This window comes from Schistocerca cancellata, chromosome 4, assembly GCF_023864275.1.
Source record: "Schistocerca cancellata isolate TAMUIC-IGC-003103 chromosome 4, iqSchCanc2.1, whole genome shotgun sequence".
NCBI classification, from domain to species: domain Eukaryota; kingdom Metazoa; phylum Arthropoda; class Insecta; order Orthoptera; family Acrididae; genus Schistocerca; species Schistocerca cancellata.
The window spans coordinates 502,170,443-502,192,965 of NC_064629.1; the positions used below are offsets into that span (position 1 = coordinate 502,170,443).

The 22,523-nt window shown below is 42.4% G+C and overlaps 1 protein-coding gene across 2 annotated transcripts in view; it reads left to right on the plus strand.

Moving 5' to 3' along the window:
- Positions 1-22,523, plus strand: part of LOC126183723 (thrombospondin type-1 domain-containing protein 7A-like) — a 1,149,604-nt gene that overhangs the window by 596,303 nt on the left and 530,778 nt on the right. For both annotated transcript variants that reach the window (XM_049925914.1, XM_049925915.1), the window contains one exon: positions 16,350-16,557. In XM_049925914.1, the coding sequence (XP_049781871.1) occupies positions 16,350-16,557 (208 nt within the window). The remainder of the gene's footprint in view (positions 1-16,349; positions 16,558-22,523) is intronic.

A 22,523-nucleotide genomic window follows, 5' to 3' on the forward strand; every position in this document is an offset into this window, starting at 1 on the left:
GCTCTTGTCGCCGCTGTTTCTGCATAAACTCCCGATACAGCTGACATCAATGGTTCCTTTCCTTTCCTTTCCTTTCCTTTCTCCCCCACCTTTTCTCAGTTTATATAATGGACATCACCTGCTCCCCATCTTAGTGGTTCGGCCACACATAAAATATTTCCCTGCAAATCAGTTCCTACGCTCACCCATATTAGTTTATCGGTACCTTGCAGTAATTTAGCAGGCGGATTAATCCATAGTGGCTTCGAAGCTGTGTAATTGGTTCCATTTTTGTGGGAAATGAACCTTGTGGCAGTGACAACAGTTTCCCCTAAGGTAAAACGGTTCAAAAATGGTTCAAATGGCTCTGAGCACTATGGGACTCAACATCTTAGGTCATAAGTCCCCTATAACTTAGAACTACTTAAACCTAACTAACCTAAGGACATCACACACACCCATGCCCGAGGCAGGATTCGAACCTGCGGCCGTAGCAGTCCCGCGGTTCCGGACTGCAGTGCCAGAACCGCTAGAACACCGCGGCCGGCAAAACGGTGTCCCATAGAGTTCCATTATACGCTGTCAAATATCAATTTTAGCGTGACGTTCAAATAGGAAACCTAAACACAAGCCGGCACAGAAACGATGGCCTATACTAGATAAAACGTCCAGGCATCCCGGAAACGCTGCACCCTGCCCAAATACTGAATATATCCGATCCCAGAGAATGCACATCACTACATCAGCGCCACATAATTGGTATCACAGTTGGCTTAATCACACCTTTCCTATGAGGTTCAAACCTGCCACAGGCACGTACACGACTACGGCCAATGAAAATTTACGTTCCCTTCGATCCACTAAGTCAATTAAGCAAAATTCTGCCTCTAAACACGTTACAGTTCATCTTAAATTTATTGGGTAAAATTTGACGTCACGGACCCTTTTATCACGGATTAAGATCACGTCACATTGATTGTCGGGAAGACGATCGCTTGACTTCTTTTTGGAGGGAGAATTTTGGGACAGTGTAGCAGACGACGTATAAAACGCTAGTACGTCCCATTATTGAGTACTGCTCGAGTGTTTGGGACAGCCATCAGGTCGAATTAAGGGAAGACATCCAAGCAATTCAGGGGCGTCCTGTTAGATTTGTTACGGGTACATCTGATCAGCAAGCAAGTGTAAGGAAATGCCTCGTGAACTCAAATGGGAACTCCAGTCGGGAGACGTCGGTCTTTTCTCAAGATATTAATGCGGAAATTCAGAAAACCGTCATTAGAGGCTGGCTGCAAACCATTTCTGTTGTCGCCACCTATATTTCGCTAAGGACCGCGAAGATTAGATGAGAGAAATTAGAGAACGTACGAAGGCCCTCTTTTCCTCGGTGTATCTTCGAGTGGAACAGGAAAGGATATTACTGGTAGTGGAACGTGGTACCCTCCGCCACGCACAAACGGTGATTGCGTAATACGTATGTAGCTGTAGATGAAGATGTAGATGTTGAAGGTCACTGTGTATATCTCCTCCAGTGCTGTTACCGTTCCTACGATTCCAGCTAAGTCCTTAGGAAACTGTCCGTACCTATCTCGATACTTCGGGTGGCAACCTTGCAAAAATACTCTCTTTTCTACTTCTTGCAGAAGGACCTTACCGTTACTTGCAATAAAATGAACACCCTTAGCTGCTTACAGGCGTTGATATACGTCAACGGGGACAGATGAAAATGTGTATACCGACCGGGACTCGAACCCGGGATCTCCTGCTTACATGGCAGACGCTCTATCCATCTGAGCCACCGAGGACACAGAGGATAGCGCGACTGCAGGGATTTATCTCTGGCACGCCTCCCATACTTACCGTTACTATCACCTTTTGTCAACTCATATGTAATGAGAGACCAGGAACCTCTCAACGAATTTACCCTGTTTCTTTATGATAAACTATTTAACCGTGCCCGCTAATATCTATAGCTATTCTTCCTCCTATATCTGTAATAAGCCTGTCCTAAGAACTTCAAATATCTGAGCATTCCTCAATTTTTCGTGATACATCACGTATGCTTTTGTATCTCCCACCGACGGTAACTTCATCATATGCAACAATTTCTCCTCCAGACATTATCCCAACTTTACGGTTGTCAAAAAATTTTCTATAAACATCAAAACATTCTCCCCTGCTTTAGCAGAAAAAGGAGACACTAGTGTATCAGTACTAAGATGTAGGATGGATACTGCCATGCTAGACGGAGATCTGTCCTCTCTAATGCACCTGCCTGTTTATGCAAGTCTGTGTTTTCCAGCAACATCTTAACCGTTTCCGTAGAGTTAGTATCCGTTTCCCATCAAGTAACTTACGGGAATACAGGCAGGTGACGTCGTCGACAACAATAGGTATTTGGACAGGAGCACACCTTGCCATTTTCAACCCAAAATTGCAGCAAGTAAGAGCTGTGTAATCGAATTTAAGGCCTCGATTTTCCGACAAAATCCGGAAAGATAACACACACACACACACACACACACACACACACACACTGTAAGCACTAGCGCCATCACAAATCCAAAGTGACTGACTTCAGAGGCTGTCGATAGTGAAATTAGTAGCCAATGGATGAGATAACATGTACTCCGTCCCTCCGTTTTTTGACAAATCCACGTTCATAAGGCTACTTGTTAATTTGATTTCATTAGATTCCTTAATAACACTATCCCAATAGCTGGAAGTGCATGCCAGAACATCCATGTTGTTATATTGTATAGTATGACCGGTGCCAAGAAAGTGTTCTGCAATGGCGGATTGGCTCGGCTGTTCTATGCATGTGTGCCGTTTATGCTCAGTAGACCGTTCCTCCACAGTCCTGATAGTTTGACCAATATAAGACACGCCACAACAGCAAGGAATACGGAAGACATCCGCCTCACGCGAACCAGGATCAACCTTTACGGAACCTAAAAAATCATGATCTTAGATGGTGGTCGAAAAAAACATTTCAAAATATATTTCCGCAAAATGTGACCAATCCTGTTCGAAATGCTCCCTGAGTAAGGCAAAAAGGCGGTAGACTTTGGTGCCACTTCGATATTACCCTCACTCACCCGGTGCACAGTTGGACGATAGTCTTTCACTATAACCATTCTGTCGGAAGGTGACTTCGAAATGGGCTAACTCAGCTTACAATTCCTCATGGTCCGAGATGACAGGGGTCCTGTGAACCAAGGTAAGAAGTACTCCTTTATGTTCAACCGGATGGTGACAATTATGAGCCTGCTGATACAAGTCGGTATGAGTACGCTTCCTGTAAAAGGCTTGTCCCAACGTACCATCCACCTTCCTCCTGACCAACACATTAAGCAAGGGAACACAGCTGTTCTAAGGTGTTCTAAGAAGTCGCTCAAATTGTCACACAGGGAGCATTTCAAACTGGATTGGTCTTACTTGGCGAAAATGTGATGTCAAGTGTGTTTTTCGACCGCTGTCCAAGATCAGAATACTTTTTAGGATCCGTAAAGGATGATCTTGATTGGCGTAAGGAGGACGTGTACTGTATTTCTTATCGTTTTGACATGTCATATACTGGTCAGACTACCAGGACTTTGAAAAAAAAACGGTATTGCATATCCGCTATTGCAGAACACTATCTTGGCACCGATCATCATATGGAATATAACAACATGGAGATTCTGGCATACATTTACAGCTGTTGGGACAGTGTTATTAAGGAAGATGTTGAAATTAAATTAGTAAGCAACCTTATGAACAGGGATGTTAGTTTTTGTTTAAGTTCTGCCTGGACTCCTGCTCGCTCACTTCTCAAAAAAACAGAGGGACCGTGTTTATGCTACCTCACCCCTTGATTATTAATTTCACCATCGGTAACTTCTGATGTCGGTCATCTTTATTTTGTGATGGCGCTAGCGCTTACAATATATATATATATATATATATATATATATATATATATATATATATATATATGTGTGTGTGTCTGTGTGTGTGTGTGTGTGTGTGTGTTGCCTTTACAGATTTCCTCTGAAAATTAAGCCTATAAATTCGGATGCAAAGCGCTTACTTGCTGCAATTTTACGTTGAAAATGGCAGGGTGTGCTCCTCTAGAAATATCGGTGGTTGCCGACATCACCCGGCTGCAGTCCCGTAAGTTATCTGAACATTGTATACGTCGAAAACTAAGGTCTCATATCCTTGCCCCTGGTTTGCTCATGTTAATGCCTGTCTCTGCCACAACAAGAAAAATATTACAGGAACGGATTTAATACTACATGTGATTTCTCAGGCTTTCCCAAAGGATGTGTTGCAAATACACTTTTCGGGTTTGCTCACTGGTGTATTTAATTTTGTTTCGAATAAAGAAACTGAATGCCATATGCTAACAATAATTATGAATTCTGTATGGTTCTTAAACTAACGCATTTGTTACATTGTCTATATCCTTACACAATGCTGTGACCTTTACTAAGATCAACATCGTAATGGCGGTAGCAGCTGAGCTGTTAGAAAAACCTCTTCATAGTTCTCAACAGATAAGTTTTCGATGAGTTTCAAGTACAGAATATGACAAATTAGCTGTAAAGATTTTGTTATTGACGTTTAACTTGTAGACCATACATTCCTTTTCACAAAATAATATGACTCACAGAAAAATGAATAAAGAATTTGCGACTAGTGCAAACACAAACCGAGGGAATAGCTACTGTAAGACTTTTATTAGCGTAAATAACCACAAGCGTAGTTATCTTCTAAATACTACTGAGTACTGCGTTCGAGGAACAGTGAAATGTAGTACCGTATTTAACTGAAATAACGACTGCAGATGGAAATCAATCACAGATACACCGAAGACAAATTGTCAGTAACCAGAAAACAAGGTTATTCACACCGGACAATAAACTCACAACAAGTATTGTTGATACCGAGTATTACAGTACGACGATAAATCTGTTTATTGGGTTTTCACAAGTTATCTCCATTATTTTATATTTACGAGAAGAAGAACCTTTGTGTCCTTTGAAGTCTCATCCCAGCTATCATGATAAAAAATATGTCTTACTGTCAGAGCAGGCGGCAAAACGAAAACTCACGATAAACAGTCGAGCAAACAACGGCAATAATATTTCATTTTCATGAGGTAATTTCTTTGCAAATAAATGCATATGGGGAAGCTTCGGAATATCTGCACTTCGACCAAGCCACTACTATCTGACTTGGTAATACACTGTTACATGTTTATTCATCAACACGAATGTGGTACCGCGATGTAAGACTCATCCCAGTTACTCGCTGTAGAATGAAAAACACCAAACTGGTGTTCCGTAGGTATGAATTGCAGTTCTTGCTCTACGAATATGCTGTCACTTTTTACCGATGGAGATCGAACTGTAAACTGGTACCTTGAATTTTTTCTCGGCAGTAATCCTGCTTTTGGTACTGCGGTAAACTGACTTAAGACTTTCCTAATATCGTTAAAGGCTAATTTTTTACCTACAGTGTGATCATTCCAGAAGGGCATGATATGTGTTAGTTGAAGAGTGGGCGCTCGAAAGTTAATGCATCTTTAACTCCACTCGTTTATCGAACTGTGCACAATCAACGTATCTTCCACTGCAGTTGATTTTCCAAAACAGTTTTACAGCTGTTGACATTCAATCACACTAACATATGTGAAAACCGTAGCACCATGAAGGATACTTGCTACTAAATGGAAGTTTATAATACAGACTTAGTAAAGGCCAATGCACAAACTGATCAGATCGCTGAACTCTAGCAGATTACTGACTTTGGTTCTACAAAATGGTGTAACTCCCACGTCCTACAGTAAGAATTCCGCACATCGTCACATAGATACAGCGAGAGCCTGGCTGTGCTCCTGAGGAATTTTCTCCGACGATATATGCATGCGGATCCACTAAACATCGACAATGGTCGTTGATCAACCATTTGCGAGACGTGTTCGATGGGTGACGTGTCAGTTGGAAGTACGGCGCAGGGAAGCAATAATATATATTTTTCTTCAAAAAATGATTGAAAGTTCCACCTCACGTGTGATTGTGTGTTGCCCTGGTGAAGACTGGAATGAGTATATGCATAAGCCGGCCGGGGTGGCCGAGCGGTTCTAGGCGCTACAGTCTGGAACCGCGCGACCGCTACGGTCGCAGGTTAGAATCCTGCCTCGGGCATGGATGTGTGTGATGTCCTTAGGTTAGTTAGGTTTAAGTAGTTCTAGGTTCTAGGGGACTGAGGACCTCAGAAGTTAAGTCCAATAGTGCTCAGAGCAATTTGAACCATTTTTATATACCTAAAGCAGGTGAAGTTCTTCGTATTCTGACACTTCACTGATGTATCAGTTGCTACTCAGGTTGTCCTCAATTCCTAGAAGCCGAGATAGTATACTATATTCAGTATCACATAGGACCAACAAGACTGTTATTTGCACACTACGCTGCTGAATAAAACCTCATTTTATTACGAAAGACTTTCTTGTCTCAATTGAGCTCTCAGGACATGTGAGTCTATAGCAGCGTCCCTGGAGTTTTGTTCGTGTACTGAGTTTAGTCCGTCTCGATTGGTTATTTTCGTTTACACGTGAGCCTCGAAACTGCGTGTTTCGCGAGCGCTGTCTGCTGTTCAGCTTGGCACTCTCACGGTGAAAGTGAGGTTATGAGGGACTGTCTTTTTTACGAAAAATCGAAATTTAGTAACAAAATGTAGGAAGAATCAATGACAATAGAGCTTATTAATGTCCAAAGTAAAATTCATGGTGGATGTTCCTGTGAAAATTCGTGTGGAAAATTCTCTACACTCCTGAGAACTGAAAGAATAGGAAAAGTGTGATTCAAACAGTTCAGAGCACATCCATTTATGTATATATATACACTCCTGGAAATTGAAATAAGAACACCGTGAATTCATTGTCCCAGGAAGGGGAAACTTTATTGACACATTCCTGGGGTCAGATACATCACATGATCACACTGACAGAACCACAGGCACATAGACACAGGCAACAGAGCATGCACAATGTCGGCACTAGTACAGTGTATATCCACCTTTCGCAGCAATGCAGGCTGCTATTCTCCCATGGAGACGATCGTAGAGATGCTGGATGTAGTCCTGTGGAACGGCTTGCCTTGCCATGCCATTTCCACCTGGCGCCTCAGCTGGACCAGCGTTCGTGCTGGACGTGCAGACCGCGTGAGACGACGCTTCATCCAGTCCCAAACATGCTCAATGGGGGACAGATCCGGAGATCTTGCTGGCCAGGGTAGTTGACTTACACCTTCTAGAGCACGTTGGGTGGCACGGGATACATGCGGACGTGCATTGTCCTGTTGGAACAGCAAGTTCCCTTGCCGGTCTAGGAATGGTAGAACGATGGGTTCGATGACGGTTTGGATGTACCGTGCACTATTCAGTGTCCCCTCGACGATCACCAGTGGTGTACGGCCAGTGTAGGAGATCGCTCCCCACACCATGATGCCGGGTGTTGGCCCTGTGTGCCTCGGTCGTATGCAGTCCTGATTGTGGCGCTCACCTGCACGGCGCCAAACACGCATACGACCATCATTGGCACCACGGCAGAAGCGACTCTCATCGCTGAAGACGACACGTCTCCATTCGTCCCTCCATTCACGCCTGTCGCGACACCACTGGAGGCGGGCTGCACGATGTTGGGGCGTGAGCGGAAGACGGCCTAACGGTGTGCGGGACCGTAGCCCAGCTTCATGGAGACGGTTGCGAATGGTCCTCGCCGATACCCCAGGAGCAACAGTGTCCCTAATTTGCTGGGAAGTGGCGGTGCGGTCCCCTACGGCACTGCGTAGGATCCTACGGTCTTGGCGTGCATCCGTGCGTCGCTGCGGTCCGGTCCCAGGTCGACGGGCACGTGCACCTTCCGCCGACCACTGGCGACAACATCGATGTACTGTGGAGACCTCACGCCCCACGTGTTGAGCAATTCGGCGGTACGTCCACCCGGCCTCCCGCATGCCCACTATACGCCCTCGCTCAAAGTCCGTCAACTGCACATACGGTTCACGTCCACGCTGTCGCGGCATGCTACCAGTGTTAAAGACTGCGATGGAGCTCCGTATGCCACGGCAAACTGGCTGACACTGACGGCGGCGGTGCACAAATGCTGCGCAGCTAGCGCCATTCGACGGCCAACACCGCGGTTCCTGGTGTGTCCGCTGTGCCGTGCGTGTGATCATTGCTTGTACAGCCCTCTCGCAGTGTCCGGAGCAAGTATGGTGGGTCTGACACACCGGTGTCAATGTGTTCTTTTTTTCCATTTCCAGGAGTGTATTTGTAAACGCATCAAACAATATCTAGAAAGCAGCAAACAGCGCCGTTTCACTTTATAATTTATTTCTTGTTAAAACTGGGTGCCAAATAACATCAAAAACGTTTTTCTCTTCAAATAATTCTCAGTTTTTTGCTTTTGAAATAATATTCATTATACTACGTTTATATATTTAAGTTCTTAGTTCATCAACAGTGTAGACTTTTTTCTGTAAAACGAAAATAATAGATATTTCGTGTCACTTGTATGAAAATACTACTACGAATAATACCATGTCTCGTGCAACCTCTTCAACGTGACACAAAACAAAATAAACAACACAACAAAGATTAAGACGACACGAAAGTTTGTAATGGTCGCCTAGTTGTAGATATTGCTAATTGCTATAATCGCACTATTTCACTCCCATTTACGGAGCTTGTTAGCACTTGATGTTTGGTTGGCGCCATTAAAATGCATTGTAGTAATCACTGCTGCTTGCTGGATCGCTGCTGTGTCTCGATGTTGATACTGGCTCTAAATCTGGTTGTCTAGGGTTAAAACATGAGGTCCCGTGTTTTTATGTGCCTTTGATGATAAAGAACGAGTGAAACCACCAAATATGTAAACTTCAAATATTTATTACTCTTGTGGCCATCTTAATTCCACTGTCCACCAAAGACCATGACACAACACAAAGTAGTACTTCCTTTACATGTTCTTTGCTTTGTTTATCCACCTCAAACAATAACACACAAACACACTTTACCAAAGTGACATTCCGACTGCCTCTCTCGACCCTTCTTGCTGCTTGTATTTATAACATTGTCAAAGAACTACTAAAAAGAGATATAGTTTATAAGTCACATGTACATCTGTTATCATAATTTGTGCAGAAAAGTTATTAATTTGCATCGAGTGACATAATTTAACATGTTATTAAAATGACAGACAGATTTGTTGACTTGACAGAATAATTCTCTGTTACAAAAAGGCCGTTTTTTTAGAAGTTTGTCAATTGACTTCTCTAATTTGCATAAACAAGTAAATAACATGAATTATTAGGAATTACATTGGTTTTCGTCTAAAATAGGATTGATTACGTGAATACTGAGTGAAAACGCTCCTAGTGAACAAATAGGTTTCACTGGGTGATTTTTATTTAAGGAGATCCAAAATACCTAAGTTGTCCACTATTTTTCGTACTTCATATTAATTATTTAAGATGAACTCAGTGTTTTTACATGATATTTGCTGTATCAGTGATCAAGTGATATTAACTTTTGTGTGGGTCAGTTATTCAGTATAATTTAATGGGTTGACTGTTTATGGAGACATGTTATGCAATCATTGTTAACATACACAATACCTCTGCTATAATCATAAGAAACTCATTAAACTGGTTGAATTTGGAGGGTATCGCATACTTCGGTAAAGTAAAGCCTTTAATATGTTCCGTTACAAGTTTAAAATCTATTTCTATAATACGAGTAAGCTCTAACAGAATAAGTTAACTTCCGATGATCACAGACGCTGCCAGAGTCCACTATTTCTGTGCATGCTTAGTGTGTAGCGTATTTGTAAATTTAGAACTCGACACTGGGTTCCGTCTATAAATCATTAACGTCATACAAATATTCGCGACGCGCCTGGTTGCTGACTTATACCGAAGCACGAAAGGCGCACGCACATCGAGTAGTCGACTGTGACCAGAAAATCGCTCGTGTAACGCGGGTTTAGGGCAGACTCCAACTTCGTGTCATAATGGTAGCATCTAACACGTATGCGGCCATCGCCGTTGGAGAAATCTAAGCGGAACCTATTTGAAACCATTACGTTTTTCCAGACAGTTCGCTATCGACAGCGTCTACGCGCGTACTGTACTCTGAGGTCTTTGTGTCACACATAAAACCAGTATCAGGCGGCATAAACTACTCTATATAGTCAGTTCTACGTCGTCATAAAACTTGAAGCAGTTTCGTCCATAACAACCATGCGGACCCGTCGCCCTTCATTTTACAGATCTTGCCACAACAGTTTTTATGCATGTAGTAGAGCGCGCTGCCGAGTCTATACATATGCAACAGTAATTACTTATTGCTGGTTCACAGTGCCAAATATCATTCCAGTTTGAATACATTAGGGACATTCTTTCAGGGTGTTTCAATTGTCACGAACCTCAGTGCATATTATACGGTCAGCTAACAACGAAAAACTATAGTAACTATTCGCAGTACGTTATAATTTATAGGAAAATATAGTTTTTCCTCATATAAATTTAAGAAAATATACAGTTCAATAAATGAACTTCATAATGTTTTGAGCCTGAGCGTTTCCTCGATAAAATAATTGCGCATTCATAATTTATGAATGAAGTCAAATGTTAATTCATGTAATGATTTTCAGCTATGGACCATACATTCATCTACAGATGAAGTCGGAGATAGTCACTGTTGCTGGCAGGTCATGTTCAGGCGAACACTCGCATGTATGGCGCATGTTATTGCTATGTCGCAAATTTGTTGGGAAGTGTGCTGCTATTGTTATAAAATCTGCAGCAATGCAGAACGTGATGATCTGTTTTGTTATTATTCCACGAGACAACAGATTAGCGATTGACGCTGCTTTAAAAGCCAAATTTTTATTTAGAATGAATTACATCTCAGACCAAAAGAACAGGTTTTCTATAGTTATTTGAGAGTTTCAAACGAAGTTTTATGAAACAGTGCGGCACAGGAAAAAAAAAAAAAAACACACGCACACAGATTGCTACTTCTACACCTTGCCCACGCGAATACGTTTTCGCAAATCCAGTCGCATGTAAATATTTACAAGAAACGATTTACATCAGCTACAAATGTTCAGAGTATATCCAAGAAGTTATTCAGTAGATATTTACCTCAAATGCCGCGTTTACGATAAAATCGAGTACGAGTAGATGTAAATAAACGGGATCAAGCGACGTTACAGTCGTCATATTGCTTGGGTCACGGATCATAGTGAACGTGTTTTAAAGCAACACGGACTACCACTCACTACGTTGGAAGTAAAATGTTCGACGTTCAGCACTTATGGGGTTCAAAGGTGTTGATTACTGATAATGCTGCTGGGGTTAAGGGCATTGTATAGATATTTGTCGAGTGACACTTGGTCTCTTACGTCATCTACTGATCGGAAGTTCACAAGAGGATATTAATATATATTCAGCTGGACGTGCTGATTGTATTAGAATTTCTCGCTGGTATTTTACAGTTGATATACACTACTTTTCAGTGGGTAGTAACTACAGTACATAGCTTGAATCAGTGACGTCGACTCCAGATTTTTCCATCGTGCTTGGAAACGATTTTTACGCGTAATTATTATGCAATACCAATCCTATATCTCTTATTTTCACAAAACTAGTCTTGGACGAATCGAGGTGTGTGAATAGCTCGGAACACAGTATTGCCATTTGAGAATAAACATTGAACCATGGGATGGACCTGTTCAGCGGAAACGGCCACTTAATCCTTGCAGTAATGTGACGTTGTAGAGTAACCATGGCACCGATGGAATGCCAGGATGTAATTGCCCAAATCATACTAAAACTGCCGCTATGGTTCGCTATTGGGAAGTAAACTCGGTCAGAAGCTGGAAAAAGTGTGATGCAAGACTCATCCGACCAACGACTTTCTTTCTTGGCTTCATAGTCCAAGTTTATTGCTTCGGCACCACGTTCTCCCTCTACGGGTGTCTGCATCACTGAAGTGTGGTTTCAGAATTCCTTCTCGTCGTGTAATTCTCAGCTTTGGAGTTCCATTCGTGTTGTTTTGGTGTTGACAGGATTCGCGAGTGTGACATTCAGTCCTGCAGTGACTTTTTCAGCTGTTGTTCTCTTGTTTTTCGTCACAATCCTCTTCAATGACCGTCCCTAACGATCATCCAACACACACTTTCGCCTGCTTTGTGTATTAGCGGATGATGGTCTTCAGCTTTCCCTGCAGCAAACACTTTCACTCCCTTGTTTACAGAAGACCCACCATACGAGCACCAACAATTCTTCCACTTTCTAATTCACTTATCTCCGACATAATGTACTCACAACTACAGACTGACACTTGCAACATATTGAGGACATTGCACAGGTGTCGTTCGTGTTCAGATACAACAGTACAACCCGAAGCATCTGTAAGTATCTTCAAGCATGCACTTTTCGCTATATTTCTGTATTTTCGTCCACCCCCGGTAGTTATGAATTGATTCCAGTATGAAATCAACCATGCTGTGAGAAACGGATACACGAATCATTCATACACCAATATCCGAAACACTACGAAGATATTAGGTTTGGGCTAGTGCATGATCCTGCTAATTGTTCAGCTAATCTTATTAGTCATAGGAGCGGATCAAACAGCTTTACACTAATGCCTGTCAGTATTATAGGGGTCTGGTCCCAGACTCTTACAATCGTTTGGAGAAAGCAAGGCGGGATGCGAGGGGGGTGGGGGGGGGGGGGGGGTTCCTGTCCTAGTTACGCTTGAGAGCGCCAATAAAACACCATTGACAAGCGGCAGCAGCGGAATGCCGGCTTGCGACGACTCGCAGTATCGCCGTCGCAGTGAAGCGTCGGGTGGCGGCTGCAACGTCACGGGCGGCTGTCGATGCGCGGAATCCGGCGGCCTCTAGCTCTGGGTAGTGATCTCCAAAGTGCTCTCGTGGACATCGAAGATTCGCACTCTGGAGTCTCGCACCAGGAACACCTGAAGTACTCACTGTCTCGCACGGATCAGCTCTCATCACCCATTTAGGAAACAGGAACCAGCAGCATAGATATCTGCCACATGAATGGGATGAGCAGCAGTGGCGCTCAATAAAAAGAAGGGGGATAACGGACAGCGTCCAGGTCACGCAGGCCAAGCCTCCAGTAGGTCTGCAGGGTGATGGCGGCCTCCGCGCCTCATCAGTTTTGTTCCGCAAGTTGGCAATGCGTTCTTCCAGATGGACCCGTGGTTCCATAGAAGATCGAAGAGTGGTAGGCGTGCTGAGGGTCCACCTCCATAGCGTCCCCTCTCACTGGATAGCTGCAACTGACACAAGGGCTAAGATTACACACTGGACGGTCGCCAATTAATACTCAACAATCAGATATTTGTTAAAAAGGATGGGGTATTTATACGGGCGCTTCCAGTGCACTCTGCGACGGCGGGGATGGCTATGACATCACGTGTCCTGTTTTTTCCTTCTCTGTTAGCTCTCCTAGCGACTTCAGACTTTCGCAACTTCACCTTTCAGAGACTCTTTTATGCTGGCTCGACACCTGAATACTTAAAGCTACGTTGCACGTAGCCCTTCTTACGAAACTCTGCTTTGTTATTAGTACGTCGGTATCTCTCGGCTTTCATGATGTCATTATGCTTCGCTCACAGACTTGGGAACTCGGTCGTGCCCCATGCTGCGATAGCTTCCGTGTTAGCTGCAACTCGCTCAGCAATTCCCCCTAGCTACCAGTCTGCTGATCATTGACACAGGCGGTTCGCCCTCCGGGAGCTGCCATGGTAGAACTTGGACGAATTTTTAGTGTCCACAGTGGATGCTACCCTGGGCTGTAACAATACTAATGCTGAAAATGTTGAAATAATAGTAAAGAATAAGGAGTCTAAGAGGTTTTGTAAATAAACATTAATTACAAAAATTATGATGACAAGTCATAAATAATTTTAGTTAACGTCACCTGTTTATAAGAATGAGAGTGCTAATTACTTATTTATTCAGTCAGTCTCACATTAACGAGTAGTGGCCCACTAAGACAAAAAAGAATGAGAGTATTAATTATCTATTTATTCAGCCAGTCCCCCATTCACGAAAATCGGCAGTTGTGGAATACGTTCAAATCTCTTTACGTTCTTTTAGACCAGTCCTACTAATCGCGAACCAGATCAAGCAGGTTCTCCAAATCCAGGCATCACGAGAATTACCTGGGTGAAAACAAGTCTTACAAAACATGTCCTCAAATTTTTCTAAGTCGTTCTGTTGCATCAAGTTTGCTACTCGCGGAATGTAAAACTGTTGAAATCTGCGAGATTCGAACATCAGAGTTGCCATTGCAGTATCGAAATGCACAGCAGCTAAAAATTTGAGTTTAGCGAACAGTTGCAGAAAAAATTACTAAGCGTCGTTCAGAAAAACGACCGATGTGCATCTTAGATACCACACTCAGGAGAAACGGAAGATCAGAGTTGTGGGACATAGCGCAAAAGACATGTCAACAAAGGACAACGAGTGCTGTTAGTTGACACTAGGCGCGGTAGTTGCCGGGAGCGACCGTAAAAGACTTCGCCATATACAGTCGCTCCCATCAGATGCCGCGCGGAGTGTAAACTTTGTTTGCATGGTTAATACACACCTTCCCTCTCCAGTCTCAACCATTTTTGCTTTAAATTGAAAAAATGTGCCTTTATTGAAAATACGCAAGAACTAAGCTTACAATTAACCTCAACAACCAACCTCGATTCAGTAGTTTAGTTGATACGATAAAGACCACATTACATATCTAGGTGCTTATACTATTTAACAGTAGAAACATGTTGAATAACAGAATTTCGTGGTGAGTGAAATGCTATATATTTTTAGCAATATATCACATGTGGACAGCTGAGACATACTTTGTCGGTCATGCAACATCTTGCAGTTTGAAACAGATGGTCTTTTACCATGGAACATGTGATATTAGCAAATGCACTGCTTCTTTTTAATGTCTTAACAGTTTCTTTCGTCTTGAAAATAGAAATTTGTATAGGATTCCAACTACTTCAACTTAAAAATGTACTTAACTTGCAACTGGGTTTTGATAGTACTTCTGATTAATTTGATTCCACTTACTGATTGTTGGGGTTTAGTAGAGTAATAATATAACAGATATACTATTAAATACGGAATTCACAAGATTTTCTCGATTGCAACGCTTTTAAATTTCAGCAGAATATTTTTGTTCCTAGGTACTTGACCGTCTTGTATCTACATCTACATCTACATTTATACTCCGCAAGCCACCCAACGGTGTGTGGCGTAGGGCACTTCACGTGCCACTGTCATTACCTCCCTTCCTGTTCCAGTCGCGTATGGTTCGCGGGAAGAACGACTACCGGAAAGCCTCCGTGCGCGCTCGAATCTCTCTAATTTTGCATTCATGATCTCCTCGGGAGGTATAAGTAGGGGGAAACAATATATTCGATACCTCATCCAGAAGCGCACCCTCTCGAAACCTGGACAGCAAGCTACACCGCGATGCAGAGCGCCTCTCTTGCAGAGTCTGCCACTTGAGTTTGCTAAACATCTCCGTAACGCTATCACGCTTACCAAATAGCCCTGTGATGAACGCGCCGCACTTCTTAGGTTGGTTGTTTTGGGGAAGGAGACCAGACAGCAAGGTCATTGGTCTCATCGGATTAGGAAAGGACGGGGAAGGAAGTCGGCCGTGCCCTTTGAAAGGAACCATTCCGGCATTTGCCTGGAGCGATTTAGGGGAATCACGGAAAACCTAAATCAGGATGGCCGGACGCGGGATTGAACCGTCGTCCTCACGAATGCGAGTCCAGTGTCTAACCACTGCGCCACCTCGCTCGGTCGCTCTTCTTAGGATCTTCTCTATCTCCTGGAACATATTTTCACATTTGGGAAAACCTTAACTTTTCGGACCAATTTTTCTAACTTCAGAAACAGACTGCAGTACAAAAACATTGAATGGTATCATTTAATAGTTGAGTAAGAAATTTATTAAACTTCTATTAGTAGGGTGGCTAGATAAAATAGTGTGAAAATCGTACAAAAGTACAAGACCTCCTCCTGCTATTGCACCTCACTGGCCGGATTCTGTCAGACTGTACCACTGTAAAATGTATTCTGTACCTATATTAAAGATAACACTTGTTAACACAAAAACAGAATTTAGATTATTCAGTGTAATGAATCTAGTAAATGTTGTAAAAACTCGTATTGAATTTATTAGGATGTTGGCTTTTATGTGGCACCTAAAACAAAAGTGCAGTGCAATTAAAAGGATACACTGAGATTTTTGTTTCCTCTGCTTTCGCAGGTCGTAATAGTGATCGACATCAAGTTGGCCACTATCGAGTATCGGGCTACTGGAGCACGCAGCCGGTCAACCACAATCGTGGACCGCCGACCTTCGACATCTTGAAAGAGGAAGATCTGGACTTCTACTACACTTACGAGGCGGAGGTGGGCTACCAGACACGAGATGTTTCCTGCCGGGACTCCAAGGGAGCGGTCGTTGACCTCAGGTAGCTCAGCCCTTCCACTGCACCTACTTTACAACTACTTCACAAACAACTTACGCAGCTACTTCTGATAATAATATCGTTAACTGGAAGTGGTATATCATTTATCTGAAAGGACGTGACTGAGACAACCTAACTGCCTTCCTACTCCCATTCGGAATTAAAAGAGGTGTCTACAGCATTTCCTTAAGTTAATGATAACGCTGAATAGTTCAGGTCTCCTTAATCCCTTATTGGTCACACACAGAAATGTTATAAAAAAGTATGTTATTTAAATTAGGTGTATGCAGTCATGTGAACAATTTTACATTGATTTGGGTTTTTCTAACATTTATTTTTTTCGAAATTCAGTATGTTGCTTGTGAGCAACATTGCCCATAAAAGGCGCATACTTGCTACGATATGAAATACCTCAATGTTGTTCCTGTTGATAAAAAAAACGGTTGAATTTTACTTTATTTGGTGTGAAATGTCTTAAAACTATTCCTCTTTGGAAAAAAGCACAGAACAGTTCCAGATTTTACATCGAATACCCCTGAGGGCAACGCCGCCATCGTCTCTCTGACCGATACTCGGGTCTGTGACCAAGACTGTCATATGGCACATCATTCGTTGGCGGAGGAGCTCCTGATTCCTTCTTCTTATGGACTTGTCGTACATCCTGCCCGCCAACTCCAAACGACTTTTCCGCTTCTGAACATCTGGCATCACTCCTTTGCCCGCACAAGGAATAAAAACATAAGCAAAGTCTGACACGTCAGCTTTAAAATAATTTTCAAACCCCACTTACCTGTATCCAAATGAATGCAGTGCCTCTCTTCTTATTGAGTTTGGTCTTTGGGTTGTTATTGTGCGATCCACTACCGGTGCCTGAAGTTGCAACGATTTGGCAGGGTGGAAGGAAGAAAGGAAGGTCAGGGTTCAATGTCCCGTCGATATTGAGGTCATTAGAGACGGTCCATAAGCTCGGAATATTTTGAAAATTGGGAAGGAAATCGACTGTGCCATTTCAAAGTAATCATCCCGGCATTTGCCTGAAGCGATTTAGGAAATCACAGAAAACCTAGATTTGGATAGCCAGGTGCGCATTTGAATCCTCGTCCTGGCGATTGCAAGTTCAGTGTGCTAACTACTTCACCACCTCGCTCGGTCGCAACGGTTTAGTTGCTAGTGCCTGAGAAAATCATGGGTTCTTCATCAGATCCCACATCAGATTCTGGAATATCTAGTAAGCCAATATTGTGAACGGTCTATGGTTCATATTCTCGACCTTCGTTACGATTATAGGCAACAATCAGAGTGACAAGGGACTTCTGGCGGTAAAACAATGCTGAGGCTTTTATTTTATCAATAAAATGTGTTTGCTTCCACCTCTAGCACTCTGCAAATGAGTGTTCATGACAGTACTACAAACGTTACACACGCGCTACAAATCTCGATACAATAGCAATGTAGCCTACAAGCGACAACACTTTTCTCACACTTTATTTTTATAACCTTCAGATATTAATTCGCTAACATATCTGTATGGTGACTCACCTTCAAGCCTTCGTGTTCCCGTTGATATACACTTTTCGTTCTATAAGATAAAACAGCTCCATAAATTAGAAGAAACTGCATCTCCGATAACCGATGCTCACATAACCTTACACGCCGTCTACCAACCATGTACACTATTCAGAAGTTTCGCACCAGAGATAGCAGAATATCAATGGATCAGTAAGTTTAAAAGTTTCATGTAAGCATCATAGCCTATCCAAGAATGAAAATTAAAAAAATCTTGCAGGAAACAGTGTTCAAATTTCATGTTGCTTCAGAGTAACATTACTCAATAAAGGGTTAAATTTACTGAAATTTGTGTGAACAACAAATCATAAGTTTGCTTCGACAGAGAGATAATAAATTGTTAGGCCCAGCAGTCAACTGTATGGATAGCGAAAACCAGTGAAAAGAGTGATTCGAATATCCGTATTCGAAACGACCTATCACTAAAAATTGTTAATTATTTTAATTCCTATGTAAGCATATCCGACCAAAAATTTGTCATCCCCAGGAGACATCACGCTGAAGCCCTGTAAGCACCCATTTCTAGCCATTACAAAGGTCTCAGTTTGGTAAGAAAGTTAGTTCATAAGTTTCTTCAGGTGTGTCATATTCAGCCGAAGTCACCCATTGTGATAACATCCCGTTAGATACTAAATGGCACGGGTGGTGCTCACTACATTCCGCCCGCTGTTCCAAAAAGTCACAGGCTTTTTCTATTAGATTATGATCGGGTGATTAGGTACCAGTAAAGGTACGATAGGATGCCTGAGTGTTCATCAAACTAGAATCGTGTGTGTGCATACCTTAGAACACGGCTGTTGTCATCTTGGAAGAACGGAGTGTCCACAACGTACTGATAATGAATATGTAGAAGACGGATAACACTTGGTGACCGAGAATACTGATGAAATAAACGTGCTGGTTCATGTTCACGATTATCTGAATGAGTAAACCGGAGTCACTGTACGAAAAACATCACCAAAACATCACAGATACACATCTGGTCTGAAATACGCCATCCATACAGTGCGTATTAAACGTCTCATCGGGTAGTCAGTATCATAGACGCCTTGAATCGTTTCAAAAGTGGCGAAATCGCGACTCATCTGGGCACACTGTACACGTGCAGCCAGTGACTGTCCGGTTTCTGTGTTGATTGTCCCTTTGAAAATGTGCAGTTTTATGACCTAGTGTAAGTAGGGGTCTTACGTGAGGTATTCGAATCCAAATGTCAATCTCGTGCAGTACCATCAAGTTACCTCCATTAGGAATGTGAATGCACTCAACGACTGTGATACGACTTTCAAAATGATGGAGCACAGGAATCAGTCGTCCTTTCCTTTAAGGCATTGTTAAAGCAAATCCAGATTTCGGCAGGTGCCTCGGCATTATCAGTGTTAAAAAGTATAAGAAGTACATAGTCAGGTGATAGTATAAAAAGTTACAACTCGTGGCATTACCTATATCGCTTATACATTAGATTACATACCATTATTTCATAGTTGCAGTACATATGCTCATACGTAAGTCCCCTGTTGTTCCGGCTTCCGTCACAGTTCATTCAAGACTACTGTATATTGAAGGTAGGCTTTGCGGAGAACACATCGGTTGGCCGTATTGGGCCATGTATATGAACTACGTAATATGTGACACTCAGAGTTTTGGTGTATACTAAAAAAGCTTCAAATATGCATAGGAATAACACAAAATAAAATACAAGTAAAATTATTTACGTTGCTGTCTGACTTACTGCCACATTGAACAGTAAATTTAGAAGATGTAAACAATTTCAGATTCTCTCCTTGTGAGCCAATTATTTTATTATTCTTTAACACACATATGTAACATTTTATACTATCGTCTGGCTATGTACTTCATGTATTTTCCAGCACTGATGATGACTAGTCGTTAGCCGAAATCTAGACTTGCTTTAATAGAACATGAAAGGAAAGTACGACTGATTGCTGTGCTGCATCATTTTGAAAGTCATGCAGTACCCTTTGCAGTGCTGACTCCGAAACTGATTCGGATGGACCTGCATTCACTGACAGCGGCATTTCGTGTGTTGTTTGAAACACTGTCATTGTCAAGACGTGGCACCAGTCTTTAGGCCGTTCAATAAGGATCCTTTTACGGCACCGTGTTACAGACTGCAAGTGGCAGGTCGCCCCTTTAGCTACTCTGGGCAATCCAAGTTGATACAGCAACGAGTCGGGTAATTTTGTTCACGGCGTAGTCACGGGTACGTTGAAACAAGACATATTTTCTGTCATTCTGTCACCTGTTCAAGCCCACTCAGCACACTGCGCTAATTGCATAAAACGGTTGATTCATACACACCACTTCCTTGCCATAAATTACGTCAGCTGTGGAGGGCTACAGGACCGCTAGATACCAATTTTCCCCCATCTACAGTGTTCGACTATGATCATTTAAGACGGTGACTAACATCTTGTCCGATGAACTTATCACGGTTCTTACATTTCTCAATAATGTGGAGTATGTGAATGGGTGCACAAAAATAACGCTTTGCGTCTGTGAAAACACTCAAGTACAATTTAACGAGGGATGGGTATCTATAAGATAGTGGTGTGTAACGCCCTCACCGTCATGGAAGCAGCTCACAACTCATTGAGTTTGCAGCAGCTATGCGCTAGGCACGCATAAGTAGCTTGATGACCTCCCAGATCCAGATGTGATCAATATGACTGACATCAGGTAACTTGCAGATCCACGTAGGAACATTTATGTTCGTAAATTGTTCTTCTGAACATTATGACACATTTCGAAAGGAAGTGAGAAGTACATTGACTTTCTGAGGGTACAGGCCGCGCCTGCAGGGTATTTCAGGCGAAACAAACCTATGTATACCATCGAGCAGTAGGTCCATCAATCGTTCACTCGGGATAGAGCTACACAGCCATTAGCGTGTACTAATGGGTATCGCAATTCACTACGCAACGCTACCTTTTGCAGTGCTTAAACTTTCAATGGTTTACCGGGCCCATGCTAATCTCTTTTTCACATTAATGTGTAGTGAGCAGATGAGGTACACAGGAGGTATAGTGGTACCTTTTTCACAGCGAAGAGGTTGTTCTGTATGGTGTGGCTGCTCACCAGTTGTTGCACAGTACTGAATTATGAGTGTTTTCATGCGCTGTTACCATCCGCCATAGTAGACAGCTTACACAGGTGACTGCAGGTTTTTTTGAAATCTCACATATCGCCGAGTCAAATTAAGAGCATAACGATTTGCAACGTAGGAGAAGGACTGTTCCACGATTGGTGCACTAACGACTTGGAATATATCAAATGTACTGATATGGTGTCTCTTGCCCATCCAGGATTCAGCTTTCACACAGGTGGCAGGTAAGTAGTCTGACGACATCCCAGTCATGTGGAACCCCACATTATTCCATTGTCTTGGCATCAGGAGCAATCCCTCTCCAACAAAAAGATATTCGTAGTTCAGTTCCTCAACAGTGTATATAGATATATGTTGACTATTGAATCAAGTGGTTCAAATCTGAGCACATACTAGCAGACTGAATGACTGAAACATAAATACCCACGCACGCGTGTCCATCTTGAGGATTTTCATAATTACAAAATATGATACTTAAATTCATTCGATTTACCCAGTATAGCATAATTTTGCCTTAGAAGTATGTGTCACATGCCAGTTTGGTGATTTGGTTTTATATGGCGAAATCTAGACAATGTAGTACACGTATACATTAACTTGTGTCATCATCTTTATGAAATTTGGGATTTTTTTCGTTATCAAGCACCATGAAAAGTGACGAATTTTTAAATTCAATTTTAAGGTAATATATTTTCTCGACTAATTCTAGAAATGGGTCGTTGCACAAAAAGGAAATTGTAAAAATTATGACCTCACAGTAACATTCTTTTAAAGATCAGAAAAGAAACGGCGTACTGAAGTCCGCAGTTTGACAGCGAATAGATCATTGTTAACGGTGAGAACGCGCATAGTTTCTGGCAGTCGTAAAACCCTCAGACTGCACCTGAAATTCATTGCCCATAAAACGAAGACAATACTCTGAAAGCGGTTCTGTCACGAGAGAGTCAGCTCAACTTCACCGACATTCCCGACCCATTATTTCAATATTTTACGCTCACAACAAGCGATCAATAAAATGCGAGCTTCATAAACAAAGGCGTGATGGCTTTGGACTACAGTCTGACGTTGATAGTAAAATATTCTTAACTAGCCCGTTTTAGTTCTTGTCTAAATGCGTTGTTCTGTGAATTGACATAATGAATCTCTACATGTCGCGGGAAACAGTAGTCTTCCTCACTACCTGCCCAGACTCGTAAAAAGAATTAAATATGCTGAGAATTTTGGTTAATAGGGTTTCAAAATGGAGAGTTCGTGTTGTATGTAAAACAAAAAGTCATAC